This window comes from Eptesicus fuscus, chromosome 15 (assembly GCF_027574615.1).
Source record: "Eptesicus fuscus isolate TK198812 chromosome 15, DD_ASM_mEF_20220401, whole genome shotgun sequence".
Taxonomy (NCBI): domain Eukaryota; kingdom Metazoa; phylum Chordata; class Mammalia; order Chiroptera; family Vespertilionidae; genus Eptesicus; species Eptesicus fuscus.
This window is the reverse complement of record NC_072487.1, coordinates 67,255,374-67,283,039: the sequence shown is the minus strand read 5'-3', so window position 1 is coordinate 67,283,039 and position 27,666 is coordinate 67,255,374. Positions and strand designations below refer to the sequence as shown.

Below are 27,666 nucleotides of genomic sequence, written 5' to 3'. Positions count from 1 at the left end.
TACAAAGCTCAGGACACTTCCTAGAATTTCAGCCTCAAATTAGGCTCCGGGTGTCCCAGCAGACAGCACAAAAGGGGGTGGGGGGGCTGGTGATTGAGATCCAGATTCCCGTTAAATTAAACTACCCATCAACACAGCCCCCTTGGTTCTGATTCCTGGGGCTGCTGTTCGTACCTCCTGCCCTGTGCAAGGCAGTGAACAATATCCTTCCACTAGACCCTCTCAGAAGTTAGACGAACTGCAACAGAGACTAATGATAAAAACAGGACTTACATAGGCATGCCAGGGCTCTACACAGGTTTATGCTTTATAACGCATTTAATACTCACAACTAGCTTTATTTTATTACCCCACCGCAGGTATAAGGACATTGAGGAAAAGGGGGTGAAGAGCTTACCTCCACCCTGCAGCTATGAAGTGGAAAGACCCGGAACAAAACTTGGACAATGTGACTCTCCACTGTCCTGCAGTCATGTCACCATAGCAATCTAAGCCCGTTCCAGAAAGCCGTTTCCCGATCTCAGAGTAAGGGGGTCGGGTGTGTGGCAACTGCATTTTGGAACAGCGAAACCAGTGCTCATTACTCTTGCTTGCATCTGGGAACTAGGGATTCTATGGCCAAGCAATGGAAGACACCCCAAGTTATGCAAAGAATTTTAGGGAAAAACTCAAACATGATCCCTCCCCCACCCCCATGAAAAACCCCTATTCTGGAGAGGAGTGAACAAACTGCATAGGCTCAGGGACTGAACCGTAGATATCAAGGCTCACCCCTGGGTAGCCTTACTTTGAGAGGCGTGTGAATGGAATGCAGAGTGCACACGTACCAGTTGTGTTTATAGTAGTGGTTATGGTTATGGTTATTGTATATGCACCAACTTCCTAACCGTTCTCCCAGCTCCGGGCTTGTCCCCCACGTCCCCTTGCTCCCCGGAGCAGGGGGAGGAACATCCATCGGAACTTGCGGCTCCCTAGCCTGACACCCTCCAAGGGCTGCAAGTCACCCCTGGAACAGAACCCAGCTCTTCACCACCACCAGTGTAACCTGGGACCATGTTGGGTCTCCAACTTCACCGCCTATAATTCTCTCCTCTTCTCACACTGCTCCATCCCCACTGTCTCCCTGGTTGTTGGAACCCACCTCCAAGCCTTGGGAGTTGCACTCTGCTGGGCTGGAATCTTGGCAATAGCAGGGCCACATCACGTCCCACTCTTTGCCCCACACCCATCTCCACCCTGCACTGACGTTTCTGTCAATGGCTTGCTGTGATTATGTCTGTCTTGCCCTCCACCATCTCCTTAGAATGTAAACGCCCTGAGGACAGCGACTTGTCTATTTTGATCATGGCTCTACCCCCACCATCTGAAATATGCCTGGCACACAGTAGGTGCTCAGTGATGATCGGTGAACAGAAGGAAAGAAGGGAGAGGGAGAAATTAGTTGGTTTTTACAGTCGTGATTTCTGGACACTGTTTTAGACCCATCTGTGTGCCCAACCTTGATGGCATTATGGGGTACACTGGCTTTACCCCCAGAACTTAAGGATAAGAAAAGACGTGTGTCCAATACTAGGGGACGTCATAGACAGAACATCGTGGCAGCAATTTCCCCAGCATCCGTCACGAACGGCTCAGGGGCAGGCAGAGAAGTGACAACACAGGCCTGGGAGGCAAGAAACAGAAAGGAAAAGGTTCTGGGGTCCAGCCGGCAGAACAAGGGGCTCCTCCGGGGACACCCGGCCCGGCACCAGACCCTTTGCTTTCCCATCTAATCTACAAGGCCCCAGAGAGGAAGCAGGCCAGGGAATCAAAGCACCAAGCACAGCAAACAGCACCTGCGGCGTGAGAGGGCAGGGCCCCGCTGGGCCGTGCCAACCGTGTGGGCCTTAATTGAGTGATTAGACACACGCCGCTGCAGCCAGGGTGCTCCTGGGCCGGGCGCCCACGGACGGGGCTGGCTGGGGGAGGCTGACACGGAGGGTGGGGCCTGGGCTGCCTCCAGCCTCTCACAGCCCCTTCCCCCTTCTCCTTCTTCCTTTATTCTTTTGTAAACATGACAGACAAGACAGGGACTCCCCCACAAGGGTGGCGACAGATAACTGGCATGTGCACAACCCTCTACAGTCTACATTCCACACCATTAGCTCATATCTTTTAGTTACTCAACCCATTTGTGTTGAGGGCGTACTATAGGCCAGGCACATTCTAAGTGCTGGGGACAGAGTGAGTGGGAACAGATCTCAAACTCCATCTTCCTTGCGGCTTGTTTGTACTTTGGAAGGGGTCACACTGTACATGTATATACCTATATATGTGTGCATGTATATGTGTGTGTGTGTGAAAGCTGTATACAGTTGATCCTTAAATAATGTGGGGGTTCAGGTTAACTCGCTGTGCAGTTGAAAATCCACACATAGCCTTAGCCAGTTTGGCTCAGTGGATAGAGTCAGCCTGCGGACTGAAGGGTCTCGGGTTCCATTCTGGTCAAGGGCACATGCCCAGGTTGCAGGCTGGATCCCCAGTAGGGGGCATACAGGAGGTAGCCAATCAATGATTCTCTCTAATCATTGAGGTTTCTATCTCTCCCTCTCCCTTCCTCTCTGAAATCAATAAAAATATATTATATTTAAAAAAAAAAAGAAAGTCCACACATAGCTTTGATGACTCAAACACTTAACTACTAATAGCCTACTGGTGACCAGAAGCCTGACAGATAACATAGTTGATTAACACATATTTTGTGTATTATATGTATTATACACTGTATTCTTACGATTAACTAAGCTAGAGAAAAGAGTCTGAAGAAAACCGTATTTACAGGAAGAAAAAACCTGTCAAGAAAGAAACCCATTCAGTTCACACCATCTTGTTCAAGGGTCAACTGTGTATTTTACAGATAAAATAGCACATATATGTTAAGTATGAAATTCTACGTGTATGTACAATGAGCTGGAGAAGAGATAAGGGAGCCAGCATATTACCATTTCCATCTCCCACATGAAGGGACAGAGTCGCCAAGAGCTAAAATGGGCCACACAGCAAAATAGGAGACCCTGCGTTTGTAATAATAGGAAAGAGATGAGGGATGTTGTCCTTGCTCCTAAAAGGAAGTCTCACCTTCCCCTTCTCAGATGTCTCCCCTCTTGCACCTCCCCCTTACCCCATCTCTCCCCTTAGCCTCAATAAATCCAGGTGCAACAGGACATCAGGGATGCCCCGCCCCACACGCAGCATCCCAGGCTGGCTGGGTCAGGGCAGCGGCACGGCCTGTCTTATTCTCTCTTAGGTCCCCAGCCCCGAGGTTCCCTTCCGGCCTCCCTGTAGAACGTCCTTCATTCACAGATGTGTTGAAAATCAGCGTTTAGGGACTTATCTTACTCCCTCCGCCGCCATCTCCTTACCCCAGACTCACCCTTCAGCTCTACCCTCCTCCTAAGGATCTAGGATCTAGGATGCAGGAGGTGAATGCTCCCCGGAGATCACTGGGTCTCCTTTGACAGATGGCGCAACGAGGACCAGAGTAGGGTCACATCAAATGGCATGTCTGTAGACGAGCTTGAATAAAACGCAGGAGGTCCGTCCCCAGACATACGGTGGCGTCTGCTGCTCCTCACCTCTCACTGGATCACAGTGGTGGTCTCCCAGGCACTCCCTGCCCGTACTCTGACCTACACGCATGCTGCCACCCTGATAATCTTGCTGGGAAGAAAGATAGCTGGGCGTGGCACTCCCGACCTCAAAGTTTTCAGTAGCTGCCCAGTGGCACGGATAAAGCCCAAGGTCCCTGTTTTTCTCTTCCTTCTGCTGTTCCTCTGCTTGTCCCCTTGCTTCAGCCATGCTGGGCTTCTTGCAGTCCCCAGAATGTGTCCGTCTGCCATACATGCCTCAGGGCCTCTGCACATCCCCTCCCCCTGCCACTGGGGTTAATTGATGAATTTCTTACCTTCAATATTCAGCTCACGTCACCCCTGAGGGAAGCCTTTCCGGCATCCTCGGCACATGGAAATGTTGTTTTTTCCTGTGTGCTCCTAGAAAACCTGTTCATATCCATATTCCAGCACCTGCCCAGCAGTAATTTATGGACACTCGCTATGCAGCAAGCAGTGTTCTAAACACCTTACAGGGGATGTCCCACTTACTCTCTATAGCATTTTAAAAATTGATTTGAGAGAGAGAGAGGAAAGGGAGTGAGATAGAGAGATTGAAACACTGATGACAGAGAATAATCTATCAGCTGCTCCTACACGCCCCTTACTGGGGATCGAGCCTGTAACCAGGCATGTGCCCTGACCAGGAATTGAACCAGGGACCTCTTGGTTCATGGGTCAATACTCAACCACTGAGGCACACCGGCTGGGCTGCACAGCAATTTTTAATCTGGGTATGCTCATATACCTGCTGCAGAGATGGGGGCACTGAGGCCCAGAAAGGCTCACGAACTTGCCCCAGGTCACAGAGCTGGTAAATGTCAGAGCTAAGACTGTACCCTCCCAAATATTATGTCACCTGCTGTGATTACCATTTACCAAAATTTCTCTCACAGGCCATGAACTTGCCAACGACATTAGTTCTCCCCCAAACCCCAGGCCTTGGCACGGAGACCTGGGTCTCTGCATGGAGTGTGCAGCCTGGAGACGGCCAGTAAGTGATGAGACACTCTCTCCTGCTTTCCGGTTTTCACAGCATGCTCGATAGCAGGATGGTGTGGTGGCTAAAACCCCAGACTCCGGCGTGAGACCAACACAGGGACACGGGTCCCGGTCCTAGCTCCTGAGTCCCCCTTTCACTGGTCTGTAAAATGGGGCGTGTGGTGACAACTACAGAAAACAGCCATGAGGATGAAATACAGAAATGCATCAACAGGGCACAGCATAGCACCTGGAAACTCCACAGATTGCAGGGGGTCCGCTAAGTATTGGTCACGGTGGCCGTTATCACTCATCACTCAGGGTTTTCCTTCTCTTGCCAGTTCTCGCTCTCCCTCCCTGTGGCTCACCTTAATCAAGAGGCATGCCCGCTCAGCAAGTCTCGCCTGGGATCTGTGAAGGCCCGGAGGGCCACAGGGCTGCTCTGGCCCACTGAGCCCAGCGCCCTCTTCCCACCCCACACGGCCACCTCCCAGCTGTGAAATAGAGTCCCTGCTCCACTGGGCCCGGAGCCGTCAAGGGCCTGCCAATTTCACAGTTCACGAGACTGCTGCTCCCCCCTGATTAATGGGGTGCCAGCAGCCGTGGGCCGGGCCGTGACACCGCTCACATGGGGCTCTCCCCATCAGCACCCCCGCCGTCATGCTTCCTCGGGAGGAGAGAGCAGGCCAGCCTCATGCATATTTATGAGGGGGAGATGACTTGGTACTGCATGCCTTCCAAAAAGTAAATAAGTAAATAAGGTTTCACCCAAGTCCGTGCATTTCCCTCCGTGAACTCCTCATGTCGGCATGCCTCAGGGAAGAAACACACACACACACACACACACACACACAGAAATATGAAAAACAAAACCCACTTCATACCCCTGATCTAAGCAGCATACTTGTGCCAAGGATGGCCCAGGCACACAGGAGACATGAAACCCTGGAGCGTGGATTCAGGCATTCTGAAGTTAATCCAGCTCCACCCTGTACCCCAGGGGAATTGGAACGGTGAAGGTCCAACTCAGCTCGGTCCCTGAGGCTGCCCCACGGCCTCCTGAGTCCCCATCCTCCATCTCCATCCTCCATCTCCATCGCCTCTCTGCTCAGACACTCTCTTCCCTGTGAAAGCAAACCAGAGTCTGCTCCTGCTCCCCAGGTATTCTCCCTGTGGGGCTGGATGAAACCCTGTCACCTCAGGCAGACCCCGCCCTTCCTTCCAGATGCATCACCTCCAAAGCCACTTCAGCGCGCTGTGCCTTAGTTTCCCCATCTACGTACAATAGGGTGCCCTGGTACCGTCCCCTCCCACCCCGGACTCTGACACTGCTGTGAAACCTGTTTCGTAGATGAGGAATCCGAGATTTTAAAAGATGAGTTCACTTACCCAAGATCAAGGTGCTATGTGGGTACAGGACCCATACCCACGTCTGCCCCATCCCAAACCCATCATCCTATAGCTGGCCAGCTCCCAGAATGCCCTGCTCTCATGGTTTTGCTTTGCTTCCTGGACGAGTATCCCTTTAAACCTTTCTGTAAGTTAACAGCTGCTTAAGCCCCACCCTCCCTGACATGCACTGGTGGGGTGCTGGGTACTGAAAGGAATCCAGTGGCGAGGGCTGCTGTAAACTGAAGAACCATTTAGGAAAATAATCCGTCACTCCCTGATTTATCTCTTTGCTAAACTGAGCTGTTCACCCACCAGGCTCTTCTGAAGCCAGGCACACCAGTCCTGCTCAGAGAAGGCGGGCTCCCCACGGCTCTGGACAGGATGTGATGCTTTGAGGGAGTGCGGTACCCACAGACGCCTGCCTTAGTGAATAGTAGCTGCCTTGGCACCCAGAGGGCGCCGTGCTGAGTGCTCTGAGGCTGCACCATCCAGGCTAAGAGGATGGCACCAGAGCCCCAGATCTGAGCAGCGGAGGACGGTCCCAGAGGAGCGTGTGGAGGATGGCGCGGCCTGCAGTGAGGACTGGCCCATTTGGGCATCCAGGATTGAATAGGACAGATTTCCTCACAGAGTGTTGGAACAGGAAATACAAGGAGATAGTCTGAGACAGGAGCAGCGGCCGTGAGGCAGCAGAAGCCAGGTCAGGAGACAGAGAGGTCACTCCTGATGGGGGCAGGAGGGGAGAGGAGACACCGATGCATGAACTTAGCAGAGCTACATGCTAACAACGCCTCTCTTCCCCGCACCCGGGACTGTTCTGTGATCAGCCCCAGCCCCGGTGTTCTAACAGGAAAGGCCACTGGGTATCGGTGAGGAGTGAGCATTTCAAGGTCATGAAGCCCTAAGTACAAATCCTGGCCTTAACACAGAGCATGTGCCGGGTCCTGGGCAAGCTACTTGAGTTCTCAGGATACAGTTTCCTCCTTTGAAAAGGAAAAGAAAACGGTCTATATGAGAGCCCCCCTCTCCATCCCCTCCATCGCCTCATGCACACAGATAACTAGTATTAATTTGCCCTACAACCTCAGATAAACCCTTTCCCCTCTCTGGGACTCTATTTGCTGAGTACAGTGAGCATTGCAGACAAGATAACAATAAGAGCTTTACTTTATTAAGTCAAAGCACTGCACTAAATATGTCACATAATCTCCTTCGATTCTCGAGAGAATCCTGCAAAATGCATTTTAGAGATGAAGAGACTGCGGCTCAGAGAGGTCAGTGACTTGCTCCAGTTTTCACACTTTGTAAATCGCAGAAGCGAGACTTGACCCTGGAGTGTCTGATTTGAGAGCTGGGCTTCTTCCCTACTTTGCTCTGCCACCCAGGTTCGCAGAGGTCCCCTGGTCTCGGATCTGCTGCCTCTCTCTGGCTGGAGAAACAAAACTCAAGAAGGTGGAAAGAAGAGAGGATGCTTTCCTCTGCCACCAACCTGGGCAACCCTTTTCCTGGCGCCAATGGGGAGTGGGCAGGCATGCGTTCTGGAAGGTCCTAGAGATCCTAATGTCCGTCCATCTTGATACACAAGAGGAGGTGAAGTTATTGCTCCTAGGGGCTTCTCTGTTCCCTCAACTCCTCCGAGGTAAGTGACGTTCAAGAGCCCACAAGGACCAGGGCGGACCTAGGTTAGGGCAGTGGGTCAGGTGGGGTCTGTGATGAAATGCAGACGGCAGCTCTCCCAAAGGAGGTGCGACCCTCAGGCGCTGCCAAGTGCTGAGAGTTTCCAGATCCTCCGGCAATCAAGTGAGACAAATGTGGATTGGGATGTGAAGTTTCCCAGTTTATAAACATTGACAACTTTATTGGAAAATATAAAATGTGCTCTTAATGGAAGCAAATCACATAGCTGGGGGCTGAATTCTACCTGCCAGATTCCAGAGTGCAGCCTCTAGTCTCCAATTTCCCCAGTCTTGTCCCTTCTGAATGGCAACTCCAGGCCTAACCCGCTCCTTCTCATTTGGCCCTATTTATTACCACCTTTAAAAAAAATACTTCCCTGTTTTCCAATGGTTTCTCACCTCACTTGCAGAAAAGCCAATGTCCTTACCTATCAGGCCCTATGTGACCTTCTTTTCAATGATTCTGTGACCCAGTTTATCCCACTGCTTTCTTCCTCAGACTGCCTCTTCCTATTCCTTAAAGGTGCCCAGCACACCAATGCCCCAGGGCCTTTGCACTTGCTATTCCCTCTGCCAGGAAAGCTCTTTCCTCAAATATCCAAATGGCTAATTGTTTCACTTACTGTAGACTGGTCCGCAAACATCACCTCATCAGTGAGGCCTTTCCTTCGGGTCCTAATTTCATCCCTTCTTTTATTCCCTCCCCCCCTGCAGGTCTCATGATTTAATATTATACCTATATAACTCTATACAACCTTATAGATTATACTAGAGGCCCGGTGCATGAAATTTGTGCACGGGGGGGGGGGGGGCGGGCGTGTCCCTCAGCCCAGCCTGCACCCTCTCCAATCTGGGACCCCTTGAGGGATGTTCGACTGCCCGTTTACAGGGATCGGGCCATGGGGGTGTGGCTAGCCTGGGTGAGGGGCTGAGGGCTATTTTCAGGCTGGCCACACCCCCTTCAGGGTGGGGGTCCCCGATGGGGTGTCTGGCCAGCCTGGGTGAGGTGCTGATGGCTGTTTGCAGGCTGGCCACACCCCCGGATGACCCAAGCTCCCAGCCCCTCCTTTTTTTCTTTCTTTTTTTTGTTTTTGTTTTCTGCACCTCCATTAGCGGAGGTCAGGGATGGCTGGAAGCAGGTATCTGGAATTTATTTATCTTCTATAATTGAAACTTTGTAGCCTTCAGTGGAGGCCAGGGCCGGCCAGGGCGGGCAGGAAGCTTGGCTTCCTCCATCACCAGGGGCAACCCAAGCCTCCTGTTCCCTCCAGCTTCGTGGCCATTACCATCTTTGTTGGGTTAATTTGCATACTTGCTCCTGAATGGCTGGTGGGTGTAGCAGAGTGATGGTCAATTTGCATGCTTCTCTTTTATTAGTGTAGATAGTTATATATATATATAATATATAATAATATATATATACACACATATATATATATATATGTATATATTATTATCATAATATATATCTATAAAATATTTATATTTTATGAACTTTTTTCTTGTTCATTTGTTTATGGTCTTTTCACACCGGCAAGTAAACTCAACAGAAATAGACTTGTAAATATTTTATTCACTCCTTTATCCTCAGTGCCCTAAATAGTGCCTGACACTTGATTAAAGCTTATTAAATTAATGGATAAAAATAAGTGAAAAATAGTTCTTTATTTAACAAACATATATCCAGACTTCCCATCACAGGGATGTTGAGCTAAACATATATCAAGAATTTAGAAACATTCAGACCATTTGACTCAATAATTCCACCCCTGGGAATAGAGCCCGAGGATATAATGCATAATGACAAAAAAAAAAAAACACAAAAACACACACATACACACACACAAGTTTTAGCCCCAGAATGTTTGTGGCTGATAACAACAAAATAGCAGGGGGGAAAAAGGAAGATGGGAGGAGCAACTGAAATGTACACCAATAAATAAACCACAAGGAGGTTAAGAATGACAAACATGTTGAAATACTTTCACTTTCAATATGTAAAAGAAGACAAAAAAGTGGTAAAAAGTTACTGTGGCTATTTGATGAGGTATTCTGAAAGATACAAACGTATACTTAATATTTTAAGATGTCTACAATGAGCATACACTGTTATAATGGAGAAGGATTAGGAAAAACCAGGGCCGGCCATGTGTGGGTCAGGATGGAGACGGCTGCATCCCGAGATGGATGGGGGACATGGGGGCCCGTGACAGGCGGGTCCCTGTGGGAGGCATGAGCTGAGATGCCAGGACTCTGGGTGCCAGTCAGGCCCCACGGGGTGGTTTCCAGCCACTGCCAGGGAGGCTGGGATGGAGGTCCAGGTCCCTGACTGCTGGGAAATTGCTCCGGCTCTGCCCAATCAGGGAGCAGCCTCGCCAGCCCCACATCAAACCTCCTTCACCCTCACCTATCACTGTGTGGAGGCCGCCTTGCCTGGCTCAGTCTAATCAAGTCAGAATGCCCCAGGGGTCGCTGGAGATAGAGAGGAAGGGGCTCTGTGGGCGCAGTGAGAGGGGAGATAAGGAGAGGATCCTGAGAGCGGAGGGGAGAGCACATGTTCAGAGACTGTCCCTTTGCTTTGCTATTCTGGCAATTAATGCTGGGAAGTGACAGCTTTGGTGACATTCCTGCTTGTGATCCCGTGACAGATCTCTGTCTGTATCTTATTTTAGAGAGTGTGCCGCTGGCTCAGAGGCTGGCTGGCTGGCAAGCCTAGCTCCTGTCTGTGGAAGCTCTGCCACTCCCCCACTCCCCCCACCCCCACCACCTTACCCCCTGCAGCCCTGCCCACTTCACCAAGTACCAGAGCCCCTGTCCAAGGCCCAGAAATCAAGGCCAAAAAGCTTTGCTACAAGTTAGGGTCTGGTCTTCCACTAGGTGATATGGTTAATTGGGGTGGAAATGAACCACCTACCATTCCATCAGTGACCAGCTGGAGTTAAAAAGAAAAAACAAAACAAACTTCTCAAGTCTGAATACTTCCCAGGCTGGCTAGTTTAAAGAAACCTACTTTTTCAACCTTTGTTTCCCAAGAAGTACTAAGAAGAAAATGGAGTAGAAACAAATTAAGTTCCAGCTTTATAACCTAAGACTTAGAAGGCGTTACTTGGACGGTGTGAAATCTCTTAACCCTGTTACAGCATGCTGGACAAATGGCTCTCCAGTCTTGTTTGAATACTTCCAAGACAATGGGCTTATGCTCTTTAAAATTAAGAGGGGGAGGGCAATGTAGATGGAACCTGTTGTTTGCCAAATGATATTCAGGCTGCTGCAGGGATAAGTACAACATAGCAAATGACAGCCAGTCGTGGACCGCACTCTGGAAATGAGGGTTTAAGTCGAGGCTCACCACCCCACTCGCTCTGTGTCGTGTGGTGAGCGATTTGATTTCTCTGAGCCCAAGTTAAGACTCTTTGTCTCTCAAACAGGTTCAGCAGCAAACGGAGATTATCAAATAATGTTTATGAAACCATTCTATACATGCTAAAGGGCGATATAAATAAAATAAAGAGGCTATTGCTGTTTTATAGCCCTCGAAACTGTGAGACCCTAGGAGAAAACGATTGCCCATCTTGCTTTGTATCTTCTGCATTCAACACAGCACCTTGCACACAGTAGGTGCTCAGTAAACACCTGGCAAATAAGCGAGTGAATAGTGGATACAGGGCTGAGTCATGAGGGTGAGGTATACCCAAAGAGAAGATGCAGGGACTAAAATGTCAGCCCATCTCCATAGGAACGGCAGATGCAGGGGCAGAGCAGAGAGAAGACGCCAAACAGCCTCTGGGATGTTGCCCAACACAGACTTCAAAGAGTGCTTTGAACAAGAAGAGGGACTAGGACATCAGGGCACTTCGGTGTAAGAAAGCCACGCACAAACGAATCTTCTTTTCATCCTGGACAGCCTGCCTTTCAAAATCCCAAAGTGAGAGAGCCTTCCATGGAATCCCGAGTGTGAAAGAGTTTAAAGCAGTCCTGCTCCGGCGAAGGTGATCTGTGCACCTGCCTTCCTCTTGTCCCCAGGCGCTCCGGCGGCTCCCGCAAGGCTCTGTCCGAACAGGACCTGCTGTGACAGTGGAGTTTCCCGGGCTTGTTGAGAACCTCCATCCGGGCCTCCAGGACAGGTGGGAACAGGGAGGTGCTGAGCTGGAGCTTGAGGGATGGGGGGTGTTTCCCAAGCAGAGGGCAGAGGGGAAGACCTTTGGGTTGTGGTGAGCAGGTAGGTGCGGGGGGGCGGGGGGGGGGGACGAAAAAATGTCCAAGGAAAGAAGATAAAGGACACACAGAGGATCCTTTGTGGGGGCAGGGTGACCCCTTTTCACAGAAAGTATGACGATAATGGGGCCAGTGGGCAGAGGGTGGGGTGAAAGGCACCCATGGGTGGGCCGCAGGGAGGGTGTGGTGAGACACAGTGCTGCCCTGTGCACCTTGCCTGTCTCAGGCACCACTGCAGCTCCCCCATCTGCCCCTTATCTTCTGTCCCTTGGACTGCAACACCCTCAGGTCTCTGGGCAAGGGGCACCTGCAGGACCCATCCCAGACCCAATGACCCCGGACCTGTCCCCCTGCGGCTCTCCCAGCAGAGTACTGTCTCTCTGAGGCCCGAAAGGTCTTTGAAATTCAGGTTACGACCCACTCAGAAACTGTGCAATCAATTCAGTGGCTGCCACCGGCATTTAAAAGATGACATCAAAAGAATAGAAAATGTCAGAGCATGTCACGTGCAACAAGGGTGAGTTTTCTTCTGCAAAACCCACCTAGAGACGTGCACACACATTCACGTGCATGTATGTGTGACCGCTGCGCAAAATACACTTCTCACGGGGGTTGCTGTTCAACATTTTTGATAAAAAAAGACTTGGCCTGCTAGCATCTCAGTGCATGCCTTACCTCCCCTGATCAAATAAATGGGCAGGGTTAATGCAGGCTCTCCTCAGAACATGCTGGGGGTTGGGAGTCCGGCAAAGCTGGGTTCACATTATGGCTCCATTGCTTTTAAGTTGTATTGAGATGATTTTGAAATTTTGATAATTTCTTGTTTATGAGATGGATGGGAAGATTCAGCAGATCATTGATGTGAAAATATTAAATGAAGTTTGCACGGCTCAGAAAAGGGTACACAGTCCATGCAGAGGTTCCCAGCCTGCAGGGAGGCTCTAAGGTAAGGATGTACCCCTCCATCCATTTATCCATTCCTCCACCTACTAACCCAACACATACTTCAACACCTGTGTGTGCCTGTCATTGTATTAGACACAGAACACACCCACCAGACCCGGTACACAATCGCATGGAGCTCTGAGTAAGAGGATTCAAATACTGAATAAATAAATGCAAACAATAAAAGGAACTACTACAGAAACAAACAGGAGAGTGGCTAGAAGACAGAAGAGGAGAATTCATAGAGAAGAGATTTTATCTGATGAGGTAGAATTCGAGCTAAGACCAAAATAATGAGGAGTCAGCCAGGACAGATGGGGGAAGGACAGAGAATCTGTTGGAGAAAAGATAACCATGGCGTATGCAAAGGGCCTGTGGAGGAAGAACCTCCTCGAGTTTAAAAACAAAACAAAAAAGACAGAAGGCCATTTGGCTGGAGCACGGAGAGTGAGGGTCAAGAGCAGTGAGAATTCTGGGAAAACTTTAGGCATGAGACTTCTGTAACCCGGCGGGTCCTAACAGTGGCCGCTGTGTGTAGGATGGAGGAGGAGGAAACACACACACGTGAGCAAGAAGGTGTGTGAGGATGCGGTGTGTGGAGACATCGGGAAGACGGGTGTGGCTTGAAGAGGGGCTGTGGGGAGGGGGAAGGTGAGGAGGCGCAAACGTAGGCTGGAGCCTCTGTGTGAAGACGCCTGGGTACCCAGACAAGGCACCGAATGGAGCGTTGACTGAGAAGAGCCCTTGGATTTGAGGAGGCGCTGTACAAGGATGACATCTGCATGGCATTCCCAGGGGCTGCGAGAGGGCGCGTTAACAGGCAGCTCCTCGGCTCTCTGTCACCCTAGAGTGCTTTCCTGACACCAAACATGAGTTCCCCGAACCCGTGGGGACCACTGAAACTCTCCAAAAAACTGGGACCTCCCAGTTGCAAAGTCCCTTCTGCCAACCGAGCTCAGCATCACTGTGGAGCAGCTTCCTGCCTGGGAGAACAGATGTTAATTACCTACTTTTCTTCCCAGATTTGTGGGAAGCTCGTGGTTGCCACACTTGAGCTATTCCTGGGACTGAAGAGCTTGGTGCCTTCCCAAGCATCATGAGATTCCCTGTGGTGCAGGCTGTTCGCATCCCAGCTCTGCCCCTGGCCTTGAGGCTTCCGTGCCAGAGTTTACCCTGGCCCTGCCACTTTCCAGCTGTGTGACCTCAGACACGCCTCTTCAGCCTTCCTTGCTTCAGCCTCCTGCTCTGCAGAGGGGAGGCGATATTAGTACATAACTCGTAGGGTAACTGGGAGGTGTAAGTGGCATAATTCCTGGGAAGTCCCCAGAACAGCGGTTATCGCTAAGCAGAGGTCAGCTGTCCTCATTCGAAGCAGCAACAGCACTGGTTTCCCAGCCAACCTTCCATCCACCTGCCCCTCAGGGTTAATTACAAATGGCTCAACGAAACCAAGTATAGGACAGCATTCTGATTGTTACAGGGACTCAATAAACACCCCTTCCTCCCCATCCTCTCAACCAAGGTCCTGTTCACCCTGAGCGTGCTGGTCTGTGATCCCGAGCGACACTAATGTTTAGGCGACTGGCCCCATGTCAGAGGGACCGTGACCCCTCCCTCCTTCTCTGTCACTGGGGGGCTCTGCTGGTATATGAGGCCACACTTCTTTCCTTTTTCCACCCTAGGTCCTGAACACAAGTAGGAGAAAAAGGCAAGTCTTTATCCTGCACCACCCTCCCCCGAAAAATAATCCTAGCTTGGGGTGACTATGAGACTTTTCACAAAGAGAAGAATGTGGACCTATGTTAATTAGGAGAAAAAAAAAAGAGAAAAAACTGCACATATAAAATGATGCCAAGTAAATAGATAAAGGCTAGGAAGGTCCATGGTAATATACACAAAGCCAATGTGATGTGATAGTAGCTGTTTGTGCAGACCGGTGTGCTGCCCTGGAGAGTATAAGACCAATTTTTTTTAATGAATACATGTGACAGTACTTAGCAAAACTGCAAAATGTATAATTTGTTCTCGCAAATGTATAATGTGCACCCTTTGTTGCAGAGATTATGCTTTTAGGCATTTTTTTCTTACAGAAATATTATTACACTTTACAAGATACATATGTGTGTGTGTGTGTATTGGTACAGGATGTTTATAAAAAAACTGAGATAATGATCACCAACAGGAGGTAGTAAAGTAAATGCTGGTGCCTTTTGTCATATTCCTGACTCCTATACAGCTTTCAATGAGAGTAAGATGGGCGTGCCGGGCCAACATGGAAAGATGCTTTTCTTACATTGTTTGGTAAGTGATCAAACTGCTTTTGAACAGTGTATGTGGCTGAGATGGCCCCATCAGTATATATCTGCATACTTTGGAAAATGCTAGAATAACATAATACAAACTATTTTAAAGAATTACCCTTTGGATCCTGTCCATGGGATAGGATAGAGACAAAGTAGGACTTTTAGTTATTGCTTTACACCATCAGACTTTTCTTCTTTCATGTCTTTTTCTTTCTCTCATTTCTCTCCCCTTCTCTCCCCTTCTTTCCTCCCTCCCTTCCTCCCTCCCTCCCATGCATCTTCACTCCCTCTTTCCCTCCCTCCCTCTCTTTCTCCTTCCCTCCCTTCCTTTTATTACAAAGAGCATGCATTTCTTTCACAATTATAAAAACAAAATTAAGGAAACCCAATATCCATTCAGCAATCCCCTACCCTATCCCTTGATAAAGTGACAAATTTGCTATTTTAATTTCCTTGTAATTCCATGTATAATATTGTGGGGAGGGAAACATCCATTTAAAGTCAGATAAGAAAAATAGGAATTAAAAGGTATCAGGTTTCTGTCATGTACCAAACACAGTGCTGAGCACTCATACCCTGACATGATCAAATTCTCACTTCTGAGGTGACATCAGGAGTGACCGTCACATACCTGAGAACGTCTAAAGCACAGGCACTGACAAGCAGGATGGGATGCCAGCCCTGACATGGGAGCAGTGTTCTAATGCCACCCCAGCCCTTCTCAGTGGGCACTTCAGGAGGGCCCTTGGGGAGGGGCTGGGACTGGTAGGCAGCAGGAGGGCATTGTGGGGGGAGGGGTTATTTTCCAGGGCTGAGAGCTATTTACCAACAGGCACAGAAGAACTTCAATATTTAACAAAGGTACCACCACACAGGTGTGTATCACCCGAATGTCAAACCTGCCTAGCATCCGGGAACCCAAGCAGTTGTCGCTTGGTAATGAAACTTTCTCCTCCCACTATCCAGAAAGCAGGTAGACGGAACAGTTTGAATGTACAGGCGGGATTAGCCCGGGCAAGGTAATGTCCAAGGCTCTGGGTTACTTCTGCATGGACTGCCCAGCCTCTGAGTGCCTGCCCCTCGTGACCAAATGCATGGCTGTGCCCAGGTCCTCCCCTGGAGGAGACAGCTTCCTGGTTCTCTCTCAAGGGCCACCTGGGGCAACACACGCAAATTTGGTCTGAGCTGCTGCTGCTAGATCTGCAATCTGCCGCGCAACCGTCCCTCTCCAGTCCAGGCGAGGAGGACCAGGTGCACAGGGATGCAGGGACCATGATGCTGCACGAACAGCCACCAGCAGCCACGTCCCAGTGGTTAGAGCAGGGGTCCTCAAACTTTTTAAACAGGGGGCCAGTTCACTGTCCCTCAGACCGTTGGAGGGCCGGACTATAGTTTTAAAAAAAACTATGAACAAATTCCTATGCACACTGCACATATCTTATTTTGAAGTAAAAAAACACCCGCATGTGGCCCGAGGAACGTAGTTTGAGGACGCCTGAGTGAGGGTGACCAGAGTCCTACCAGGAGTCAGGGAAAGTGTGCCCTCTACTTCCATCTCGCCTACTCCCTTCCTGTCCTGCCCTGATGGTGGCTGGGACTCAGTATTGCATGAAGCGCTTTGCTTTATTTCAGACTGTACTTTATTGTAAAGCCTACCCAGAGGAACATTTGAAGAACTAATTTTGCTCAGATGAAAACAGGTGAGAGGAGGGCATGGATTGCAGGGTGGCTGAGAGTTTTGCCGGAGGCCTTGCGGCGGTGAACTGAAGAGCCCGGTTCCAGTCAAATCCGTTCACCTCTACTCCCCCCACCTCCACTGGGAGGACCGGGCCTTACTCCTCAGCACCCACCACTCACTCTCTTTGGATCTCTCTTTTGTGCTTCTCAACACTGGAGCTAAGATTTCAGAAAATAAGGGCCTGGCTTTGTTACTGTCTGAACAGAGTTCTTCTCGAAAGAAAATACGAGAGAAAGAGCATGGGAAGAGGAGATCAAGAGCAGCCTCCCTTTCCGCTCGGCACGATTGCTTGTCCTGTGTACCCCCTGGATCCAGCATGATTCTGTCCCCTGTGCTGTCTCCGTCATGTAGACAGCACCCCCCCACCACCACACACACACACACACACGCACCATGAGAGCAACTCAGAGAGGGTTTGCAGGCAGCTAACATGCACAGCAGCAGGAATCACAAGACTTTGTGTTCTCTTTAAGGTGCATGGGATTGGACAGCCCCACCTCCCAGTGAAATGGGCCGTCCGTCCCCATGACGCTAGGTGGGCAGGACAGGTGTCTACAGCAAAGGTTCTGGTGGGTAGCCAAGGCTTGCTGCCAGGGACCTGGGCTCTGACCACGGCTCTGCCATGTCCTCGCTGTGTGACAGAAACCCGGGGCCATGTGGGCCTCAGCATTAGCTTTCTCACCCCCATCCCCATTTTTCTCCCAGGAGGACACTGTGAGGTTAAGGACAGAGGCTCTGCCTCCCTCACCTCCACTGCAGTGCCTACCCTAGTGCCCGGCACAGTGGCACGACTGTGAAGACCGACGGCATGAGCAGCAATAACAGAAACGTGTGCTGAACACTGACCACTCACCAAACCCTTCAGTGTGTCTTCTCCCTTAAGTGTCCTCACCATCCTCACCACCCTGAAAGGCACTGTGCCCCGCCTCTTTAATGGGAGAGGCCCGTGCAACTTGTCCATGGTCACAGAGCTGCTCAAGCTCAATGGAAGACTTAACCTCTGTATCATTCTACCTCCTGAGGGCAGACTCTTCATGGCACTGTGTATGAGCTTCCAGTTTGGGGGAAGGAGGGACGGAGGGAGGGAGGGAGGGAGTAAGGGAGGGAAAGAGGAAGAAAAGAAGGTCCAACAAGATAATTGTCAGTGACCTGCCTCCACGACCCTCTTCCCCACTTTGAAGAGGTTTGTTGTTCTCCATTTGGGGCTTGGTAGAGGCCTGTAAGGGGCGGGGGGGGGGGGTTACTTATAAAAAGATGCATCTGAGAGGCAAGATCTTAGGAGCAGAGGAGAAGAAGGTAGAGTTCAGAGCTGCAGGGCTGGGCCAAGCAGTGAGGGTTCCTCTCAGCCCACGAAGAGGAGTGGGCCAGTGTCAGAACTGGGATCTCCTGGCCAAACCTCCCACCCATTAGCACCAGCATCCCAAAGATGATGTGGAGAAAGGGCAGGGCGGTGCCTCTGTAGCATTTACCTAAAGACAAATAGCCAAATTCCGTCTATAAACCAGCTGGAGCCATAGACACTTAATAAGGACAAGCGGAAAGACATCTTGGGTGTACGTCCACATCACGAATTGTCCACCAGCAGACCACATGAAGGTGTGTTTGAAACAGCATAGGTGAAAAAAGAGCGAGAGGTTTCCAAACATTCCGGGTGAGCCAGGACGAACTGTAAGATAGAAACGTGATCTCCAGCCATATCAACAGAAGCAGGAGAGCTAGCGGGAAGGAGGCGGAAGTCCCGCTTTGCTCAGCCCGGGAGCATTCCCACCTCGCGGAAGAGGAGTGTCGGTTCTGGTGTAACTCCCAGGAAATCCAAAATTAGAATCTGCATCTAGAGGACACTGTCCAAAATGATAATGTATCTGAAAACTACATCACGTGAGAGGAGCTGAGGACACTGGGATTGTGTATTGAGGTTGATTTCCAGAAGTTACAGGGAGCCTTTTTTTGTTTTTTTCCCCTGTTGTCAAATTTCCCAAGAGATGCCTCAGAGAGGGAAGAAAAGATTTACTCTCTTTGTGGATGTGGAGGCCAGGAACACATATTTCAACTCATGATAAGACAACACTTTCTAATTATAGAGTCTGGAAATGAGATGAGCTTTCTCCTAAGTAGTGAGAAGGCCATCAGGGCAAGTAACCAAGAGATACCTGAGAGATGTTGGACTACATATCTTCTGATGCTCCTCAAAACTCCAATTCCAATAACACTGACACCCCACCCCCCTTCACTGTGGAAGAACCAGAGAAGACAAACTCTGATAACCCAACAGAGGTTGGCCATCTATCGGAAATGGCTTAGCCCAGAAGACAATGCCAGCGCCCCCAACCACCCAGCTCCCAGGCCTCTTCCCAGCTCCCCAAAATGCCCCCTGGAAGGTGGGATGCAACAAGGAGGACTCACCTTTCTTCTCAAAGTCCCCCTTCTCTTCCCCCGACCGGCCCAGGCTGTCCAGGGTGTGGGTCACCTGGCTGCCAAACTCGTCCTCGCGGGAGACGTGATTGGCCCGCCGGGGAGGGTCCTCCTCCTCTTCATAGTCATAGTCATCCAGGATGGGGGTCTCCCGGATGGGCACGCCGATGACGGAGTTGTGGGCCTGCAGCCGGGAGGCGCGGAAGCTTTCTCGGGCCTGGGGGCCCAGCAGCACCGACGGGATGTAGTGGATCTCGTGCGTGGCTTCTGTGCTGGCGCTCTTCTGGGGGATGCGGCGACGCTTCTGCCAGCGCCGCTGGGCATACAGCGCCACCGTGAACACCAGCAGCAGCAGCAGCAGAGCGATGAGGCCACCCTGCAGCAGGAGGGAAGAAGGACAGCAAATGGGCCGCTGTTCTTTGGGTTAGAGAACCAGAGGGTATTTTCTTGTCCACCGCACGCAGCCCAAGCCCCCGGGTTTGGCTCATAAGGCCTCAGGAAGCAGCAGCCATGGCTCTGAAGCCAGAGAGATGCTCTTTCCCAACCTGGCTTTCTCACCAACAAGCTGTGTGACCTTGGGCAAATGACTTGGCTTCTCTGAGCCTTGCCTTTTGCATGTCTAAGGATGAGTAAGAATCCCTGCCCTTCCTTCTTCATAAGGTGGCCACAAGGAGCAAATGGGATGGATGATGGACGTGCCAGAGCCATGCAGACTGCTAAATGCTGGGAACAGGCCGGGCTGCGGCTTCACACAAGGAGTGCCTGAACCCTGGCACTGCCTCCTTCCAGCTGCCTGGCCCCAGGACATTTGCTTACACTCTCAGTCTTGCTTTCTCTTTTCTAGGCTGAGTCCACTAAGGGCTCAAGAGATAATCTGTCTTCTACCCTGCTGTAAGATGATGATTAAGTCAAGTAAAACTTCTGCATAGTTTCCACTTCCTTCATTATCAGAAATACTATCTTTTAATGCTTGATCCCAACAAGGGACCTGGGACAAAGTAGATGCTTCCTAAATATTTGTGGAATGTATGAAAATAATGTGTCTTTCTAGGGGTCCTTTAATCAAAGTTTAAGGCAAACTAAAGTGTGTGGGTTTTTTTAATACAACCCAAGAGTAAGTATTGGATTGAATCTGTACACCGCACATTAAAGTGGAATATGGTAAAGGGTTTATATCATAGCATATCCTACATGATTCATGAGATTCGTGAAATGCCCCGCTCTGTGAGCTCCCTTAAAGGCAAGGGTATTTGCAAAGCATGTCTGTATTTCCCACAGCACCTATCCAGGGCTTGAGGTGGAAGGCATGCATCCTCCTGGCCTCCCCCTCATTCACCAGATACATCTCCCAGGAAGGGGGTGGGCCCTCTCAGTTACCTTGCTTTTTCTCTGTTACACATTTGTCCTCTATGTCTGGGAGCCTGGAGGCCGCCTGGCTGAGTCCCTGCTGTGTGACCCCCACAGTTAGGAAGGACGACCCTCTGTTGTATACAGGAGGGAGATGAAGAAATCAAGACTCAGAAACTCCGATGGTGAGTAGCAGAGTGAGATCTGAGTTTCGGTCTCATTTCTTTGTGTTTGTTTGGTTTGGTTTTGCTTTCTAGCTCTAAAGCCAACATTCCTTCACCCACGTCCCTGTGGCTGATTGCTCATCCTTACCTGTGATCTCACTGAAGGCAAGGATGATGTGTGATAACCACCTGTATAACCCCTAACAGAGGTGACAGATGCTCACCCTGGATACACTGTGTTGGGATGGGGGGAAGGGATGGCTGCTGAGAATACCTGTTCAGGCCAAGGAGACTTCTCACTAAAATGGCTCAGCTGTCCTGCTGACGGCATCGGGAAACTATTGTGTTATTCTTGCAAGGCCCTCAGCTCTCTAAGCTGGAATTCATCACCTCCACAGCAGGTGGGGGGTGACGGGTAAGCAAGCCAACAGGTGGCCAGGTGGCAGATGTGGCTAATAGCCCGGCCTTGACTTTGGCCATGAGCTACTGCAGGATCCCCAGGAAGCTTTCTCTAGATGTCAGAACTTAAAAACAGATACTAAACCAGACAGAGCTATAAGTATGTGTTTCTATGTATACGTGCAGGTGTGTGTGTGTGTGTGTGTGTGTGTGTGTGTGTGTGTGTGTGTGTGTAACCTGCCAAGAAAACAAAATGTGTGTATAGTTTATCACTTCTGAGTCCTAATAAACAAGAACAGGTCCTTCTCCCTCCACAGAACATATTGTTCCTGTGTCCATAAATCATGTGCGACATGGTGTTACATCAAAGACAAGAAAGGAAGGAGACACGGGGGAGTGAGGGGGAGTGAGAAGGAAAGGTAACAGGAAAGGAGACTGGAGAGAAAGGAGGCAGGAAGAACACTATCCCTTGTTAAAAACATAGCAGGCCTTCTCCTTACCGTTATGCTATTTTATTTTATCTTAAAGATTTAAAGACAATCACATGTACTAGGGTTTATAGCTTCCATTGTATAAATACAATGTGAAAAAGGTGGTTCCCAGAGGTTAAGGAACTTGCTGGAAGTCACACAGGATTTGATCCTAGTTCCAACTGGTGCAAAAAGGCCAGGATGTGGTAATGCAGGGATTTGAACCCAGCTCTTCCCTGCATAGTCATGGGCTATTTCACACCACTGTGGTTCACAAACACCGAAGTGGGGCGGGGGGGTGGGGGGGCGCGGGGCAGGGGGGAAAACATGGGAAAGACAGTAAGGGTGCATGAAAAGAGAGGGGATCCTGAGAAGGGAAAAGAAAAAGATTATTTTCAAATCCGGGATTCTATGGGCACATCTTGAGGCTGGCTATTCATGGAAGCTTTTAATTTGGGTTCACTGATGCCCTTGGGGACATCCTGACTGAGTCTGCCCTCTATCTTCTCACCTTTGAGGGTTTTACTTGCTCTCAGGGTCAGGCCCGGCCTGGTTGAGAGTCCTTCACCCCAGCCCCTTCTGCATACCCCTATTATGGGTATGGATCCTGGGGTCAAATCTCAGGACCAGCACTGACCCAGGAAAGATGAGGCCTAATCAAACAGTCCACCGGCAACTATGGCCCCTCTCTGACCCATTGCATCCCCAAACCCTCCCTTGTCGGCCTTGCAATCCTAGATCACTTTCAAGTTTACTCACTGTGATCTCAGATTTCCCAGCTTCCCCTATGGAACTGGACTTGACAATACTGGGAAGAGTATAGCACACAATTAAGGGTGAAGGCAGGGGGTCAGAGAGACCTCTTTGGAATGTCGTGCTGCCACATATAAGCTGGGCGATCTTGGACAATGGCCTGAATCTCTCTGAATCACAATATTCTCATCCATAAAACTGGGTCAAAAATGTCCTCACAGATGGAGATTAGAAGTGAGCTCGCCCTAACCGGTTTGGCTCAGTGGAAAGAGCGTCGGCCTGCGGACTGAAAGGTCCCAGGTTCAATTCCGGTAAAGGGCATGTACCTTGGTTGTGGGCACATCCCCAGTAGGAGGTGTGCAGGAGGCAGCTGATCGATGTTTCTCTCTCATCGATGTTTCTGACTCTCTATCCCTCTCCCTTCCTCTCTGTAGAAAATCAATAAAATATATTTTAAAAAAAAGAAAAAAAGAAGTGAGCTCATGGACATGGAGCGTCTGGCACATGGTACATAGGCTTCTCATCCATGCCACCCACAGGGCTGATGTGCAAACCATCTGAGCACTGCTTTGACGACCCTGACAAACTGAGGGTGCTGTGCAAACGCAGAAGAGCTGCAGAGAACCCCTGGCCACCTCTGTCTGGGCGTGGCATCTTATCCAAAGGAAGCAGAGTAACCCAGGCCCACAAAGGAACTATGATCTGTTTCCACCTGGACCGGTCCAGGCTACTGCCCTGCTCTGTTCTGCATGGGCCTCCTTCACGAGAGACATCAAACAGAAGCAGGAGCTGTCGCTAGAGACATGGGCAGGGCCAGGGCCCAGCCACCAGGTCTACACGCCAGAGGCAAACCCAGGCCCTGGCGGAGGAGAAAACACTGCGTGTAAGCGGGGAGTGGAGGTGGAGGAGGAGGAGAGGATGTAGGGAGAGGACTGGGTGTTTTTAGAAAGAGCGGAAGAGGACATTGCTCCAGGGGTGGCCTGCGGAGGCCCTGCTGGCCTCAGAGACGACCCACTGCCAAATTCTATCTGGACCGGGTAGGAGAGGTGGCACCCAGCTCCAGAAATAGAAATGCCAGTCTGTGAGCTGGGGTCAGTTTCTGCAAGATCGCAAGCACACAGGCCTCGGGGTGACGAGTGATCCCTTCTTATCAGTCAGATTTCACTAAGCTGCAGGCAGAAAGTGGGAAGGAGACGGAGAAGGACTATGTCCCCAACCCTTCAGAATCATCCCTCCTAGATGTCTCTCTAGAGCAGGGTCAGCACACTCCTCTTGTCCTGTTATTGACATAGCGTCTCACATCCCTCAGGGAGACCGACAGAGGGACGGGCATGTGTCCTGGGCAGAGGGGTGTGACCGGGAAACCAGGAGTCGGGGCACAGCTACAGCATTTTGCCCTCTTGGGCTGCAATAGGCTCACCTGTAAAATGTGCTGATTGTTCCCAATGAGACGGGTTATGCTAAGGATTAAACAGAACAAGAAAAGGTCTGGCAGCACAAAAGTCAACAAATACCAGCCTCGTGATTTCACCCTCTCTCTTCCTCTACTTCAAACCAAAACATAATGCACACACACACACACACACACACACCCTTCTGGGACCAGTCCCTGGCTCCCATGGCCCTCAGAATAATGTCCAGATCCCCAGCTTAGCACTCAAAGCCCTTCAGAACCACACACCTGCTCCCTTCTCATGCCTCAGCCCCACACATCCCCCTTACACCCTGCCTCAGAGCTACCCTGAGCGATTAGCATCCAGGCTACCCTGAGTCATTACATCTGCCAAAGTGTAATGTGCTGAGCTCCTCCCTGCTGGCTGTGCCTTCAGCCCAGGGCCTCACTCACTCCCTGTGGTGGTTTGAATAATGATCCCAAAATTCATACCCACAGAACCTCAGAATGTGATCTTACTGGGAAATAAGACCTTTGCAGTTATCAATGGTTAAAATGAAGGCACACTAGATTGGGTGGGCCCCACATCCAGTGACCAGTGTCCTTGTAAGAAGAGGAAAGGACACACACACACACACACACACACACACACACACACAGAGGGCCATGTGAACATGGAGACAGGTGGGAGGGATGCATCTACAAGCCCAGGGACACCAAGCACTGCAGGCAATCATCAGAGGCTACTGGGGGCATGGGGCGGATTTTCCCTCAGAGCTTCCAGAATGAATGAACCCGGGTGACGTGTGGACTTTGCACTTCTGGCCTCCTGATCAGTGAGAGACTCATTTCTGTTGTGTTAAGCCGCCCGATCGGTGGGAATCTGCTAAGGCAGCCCTGGAAACCAATACCCAGGACACCCTTCACCGGCTCCTGTCTACTCACCCAGCAGCTCAGGGTGGAGAGCACTTCCTGGGGAGGTCTCCGCCTCTTCAAGTGGGACGGGGCTGTGCTCTCCTCTCAGATCCCCCAGCTTGTGAGTCACCTGGCTGCACACCCTCCATCCCATTATCTGGTTGACTTTTCCCACTCGAGGTCCTGAGCAGCCACTTGCCCTACAGGTACCCAGCCTCAGACGCAGTGCTGGCCCGGAGAAGGTGCTTAATAAACACCCAAAAGCCTCAATCCTTGCGCAGACGTTCAGCGGCAGGTAAATCTCAGTCCCTGCACCAGCACTGACCGCAGCCTCCACGGGGCACCTGATCAGACCCAGCACGGCCCTCAGGCTGGTGGGCTGCTACCACAGCAAACACAGAAAACTATAGGGAGGGGAACACTGAAAAGCACCCCCAAACCCCGCCACTGAGAGAGCCTTCTGAAAGTCAGAGCTGCATCATCCAGCCTGGACTCATTTTAATCTATTTTTCATGTTAAAATATCCGGGCATGGGAGAAGGAGTCAAAGAAAGGAAAGAAAGGGATAATGTGAGAAATGCTTTATTTGACAACGTGTCATTTGGACACTGATTATTTCTGTCTCTGGCCTTTTTAATATTCCCTCACTACGGCGAGCTGCCGGGGATTTGGTATTCTAAGGCTGGATTTATAATACTCTGTTCAGCAGTGATAAGAACACGGGCCTTTAATCCTCAGAGCTGTGAACATGCATATTCTCCCAAGTAATGGCCTCTTCTCGCCACTTATGTCTGGTCCCGACAGCCACAGCCAGTCCCAGCATAACTGAGGGCTACTGATCCCGGGGGTGCCCCCTGGCCCTCTGCAGAGCGACAGAGCTCGCAGGGAAGGCCTGGCCTCCAAGCTCTCTGGGAAGTCTCCTTTCAGGCCTCAGTCTCTGTTTACGCTGGAGAGGCTACTAAAAAAAATAATCCAAACCCTTGGTGTTACAGGTAAGGAAACCGAGGTTGAGAGAGAAATGACTTGACCAAGTTTACAGAACATCCTAAATGGTATTGGAGGCAGAATATGAAGCCGGCACCCCCAAAGCTGCTGAGAAATCCACCAGCTTCTCTCTCCATCCCTTGGCCGGTCTAAGTCCAGTCTCATTGCCTTTCACTGGGATGATGTTCTCAACCCAACTCCCTGCCATACCTGAGGCACAGCTGGAAACAGCCCCTTCCACGGACGAAGCTGGCAGCCCTGCCCTTTCACAGTTCAAGTTCCAATCACGCTTCCACTTGGTGGAAAACCTCGTCTCCAACCGCATGCTTCTGAGGTTCCCTTCTCAGAACGTCTGCCTCACCGGTCCCTGCTGCCAACCTTCCCGAGTGCCTACTGCAGAGGAGGCGCCGTGCTACATGCCCGACCACACAGGAGCTCGCTGCTCCCACTCAGTGTCCTGAGACTGTGCTCAAGCCCTTTCTCCTTTGGGAATGCTGCCCTCATTCCCACGTCTGCATGGCCAACCACCACCCCGATTTCACCGCTAACTTCAATGCAGTCTCCCCGTGAACTCTTCTGGGATCTCCCCTCTCCAGGCTCAGCCAGAGGAACCTCTACCCTCTGACCTCCCACAGCGATTCATCTTCACCCTCACTTAAGGAATGTTAGCATTTTTTACCTTGTCATAGAGGTATAGATGCTCACTGCTTAGTTCCCCCTACTGGTTAGATTATACCCACTGCACCCAGCCGGTGTGGCTCAGTGGTTGTGCATTGACCCATGAACCAGGAGGTCTCAGTTTAATTCCTGGTCAGGGCACATGCCCTGGTTGTGGGCTCCATCCCCAGTGGGGGGCATGCAGGAGGCAGCCAATTGATTCTCTCTCATCACTGATGTTTCTATCTCTCTCTCCCTCTCCCTTCCTCTATGAAATCAATAAAAATAGATTTTAAAAAAAGATTATACCCATTGCAGGGATGGCAAAGTGGAGGCTCAGAAGATAAGCTTTCTTGAGAGCACACAACAAGGTGGCAAATATATGGAATGAAGCCCTGCCGCTGGGGTGTTTCCAGGAAACATGAGGCTTACAGTCCGCGGGACAGGAAATGCACCCTGGACCCCTAGGGAGCTGCAGGAGAATACGGTGATAACCCAGGTCAGAGCTATACTGCAAAAGGCATGACCGGGCTTTTGGCATTAGGATTCAGATTTATTATTTTGCAGGCAATGGTGTGTCAAGATCACATGGACCTGTATGGTGGAGAGACTGGAGACAGGCAGCTGGTTGAGGGAGCTGTTTATTGTGTAGGACAGGAGACATTTGGCAATAGAGACATTTTTGGTTGTTAAACTAGGGAGAGGGCATTTCGTGTGAGGCCAGGGGATCTGTAAGCATCCCACATGCACAGGACAGACACATACAGCTAAAGGTTATCTGGCCCCGAGTGTCAATAGTACAGAGAGAGGATAAGACTGGAACTTAGGGTAGGTAACGTGGGGAGGTAGCTAATGGAGTAGGAATGAAGGCCACACCACACGGTGAGAAGACTTGGTTTTTGACTGGCAGGCAAGGGGGAGCAGGAAGGCGCCAACAGCGATGCTGAGGTGTGGATTCTGTCAGGGGGCTGGAAAGGAGTCTACCTCTTTGTTCATGTTTTTCCTGGGTAAGCTCCCAGAAGGTATGAAAGACCCTGGCACATAATAAATGAAGAGACAGGTTTACATGTGTGAACAATTAGGAGAACATACGTGTAGAACAACAAAGACTTGCAAGTATGTAATGTATGTATGTATCTAGTCACATGTATAAAATATACTCACGCCTACCTTTATGTCATAGTGAGCTATATTTATCTCCAGGCATCTCTCTGCCTCTAGAGAGGCATAGGTGACCTATTTAAGTAGGTCCCATTATAGAACATGAAACATTTTT

General features: G+C 50.4%; 1 protein-coding gene across 2 annotated transcripts in view; it reads right to left on the bottom strand.

The window, feature by feature from the left end:
- The window catches only part of ASTN2 (astrotactin 2), a 769,045-nt gene that overhangs the window by 585,818 nt on the left and 155,561 nt on the right, over window positions 1-27,666 (bottom strand). For both annotated transcript variants that reach the window (XM_028161420.2, XM_054727144.1), the window contains exon 3: window positions 19,301-19,685. In XM_028161420.2, coding sequence (XP_028017221.2) covers window positions 19,301-19,685 — 385 coding nt within the window. The remainder of the gene's footprint in view (window positions 1-19,300; window positions 19,686-27,666) is intronic.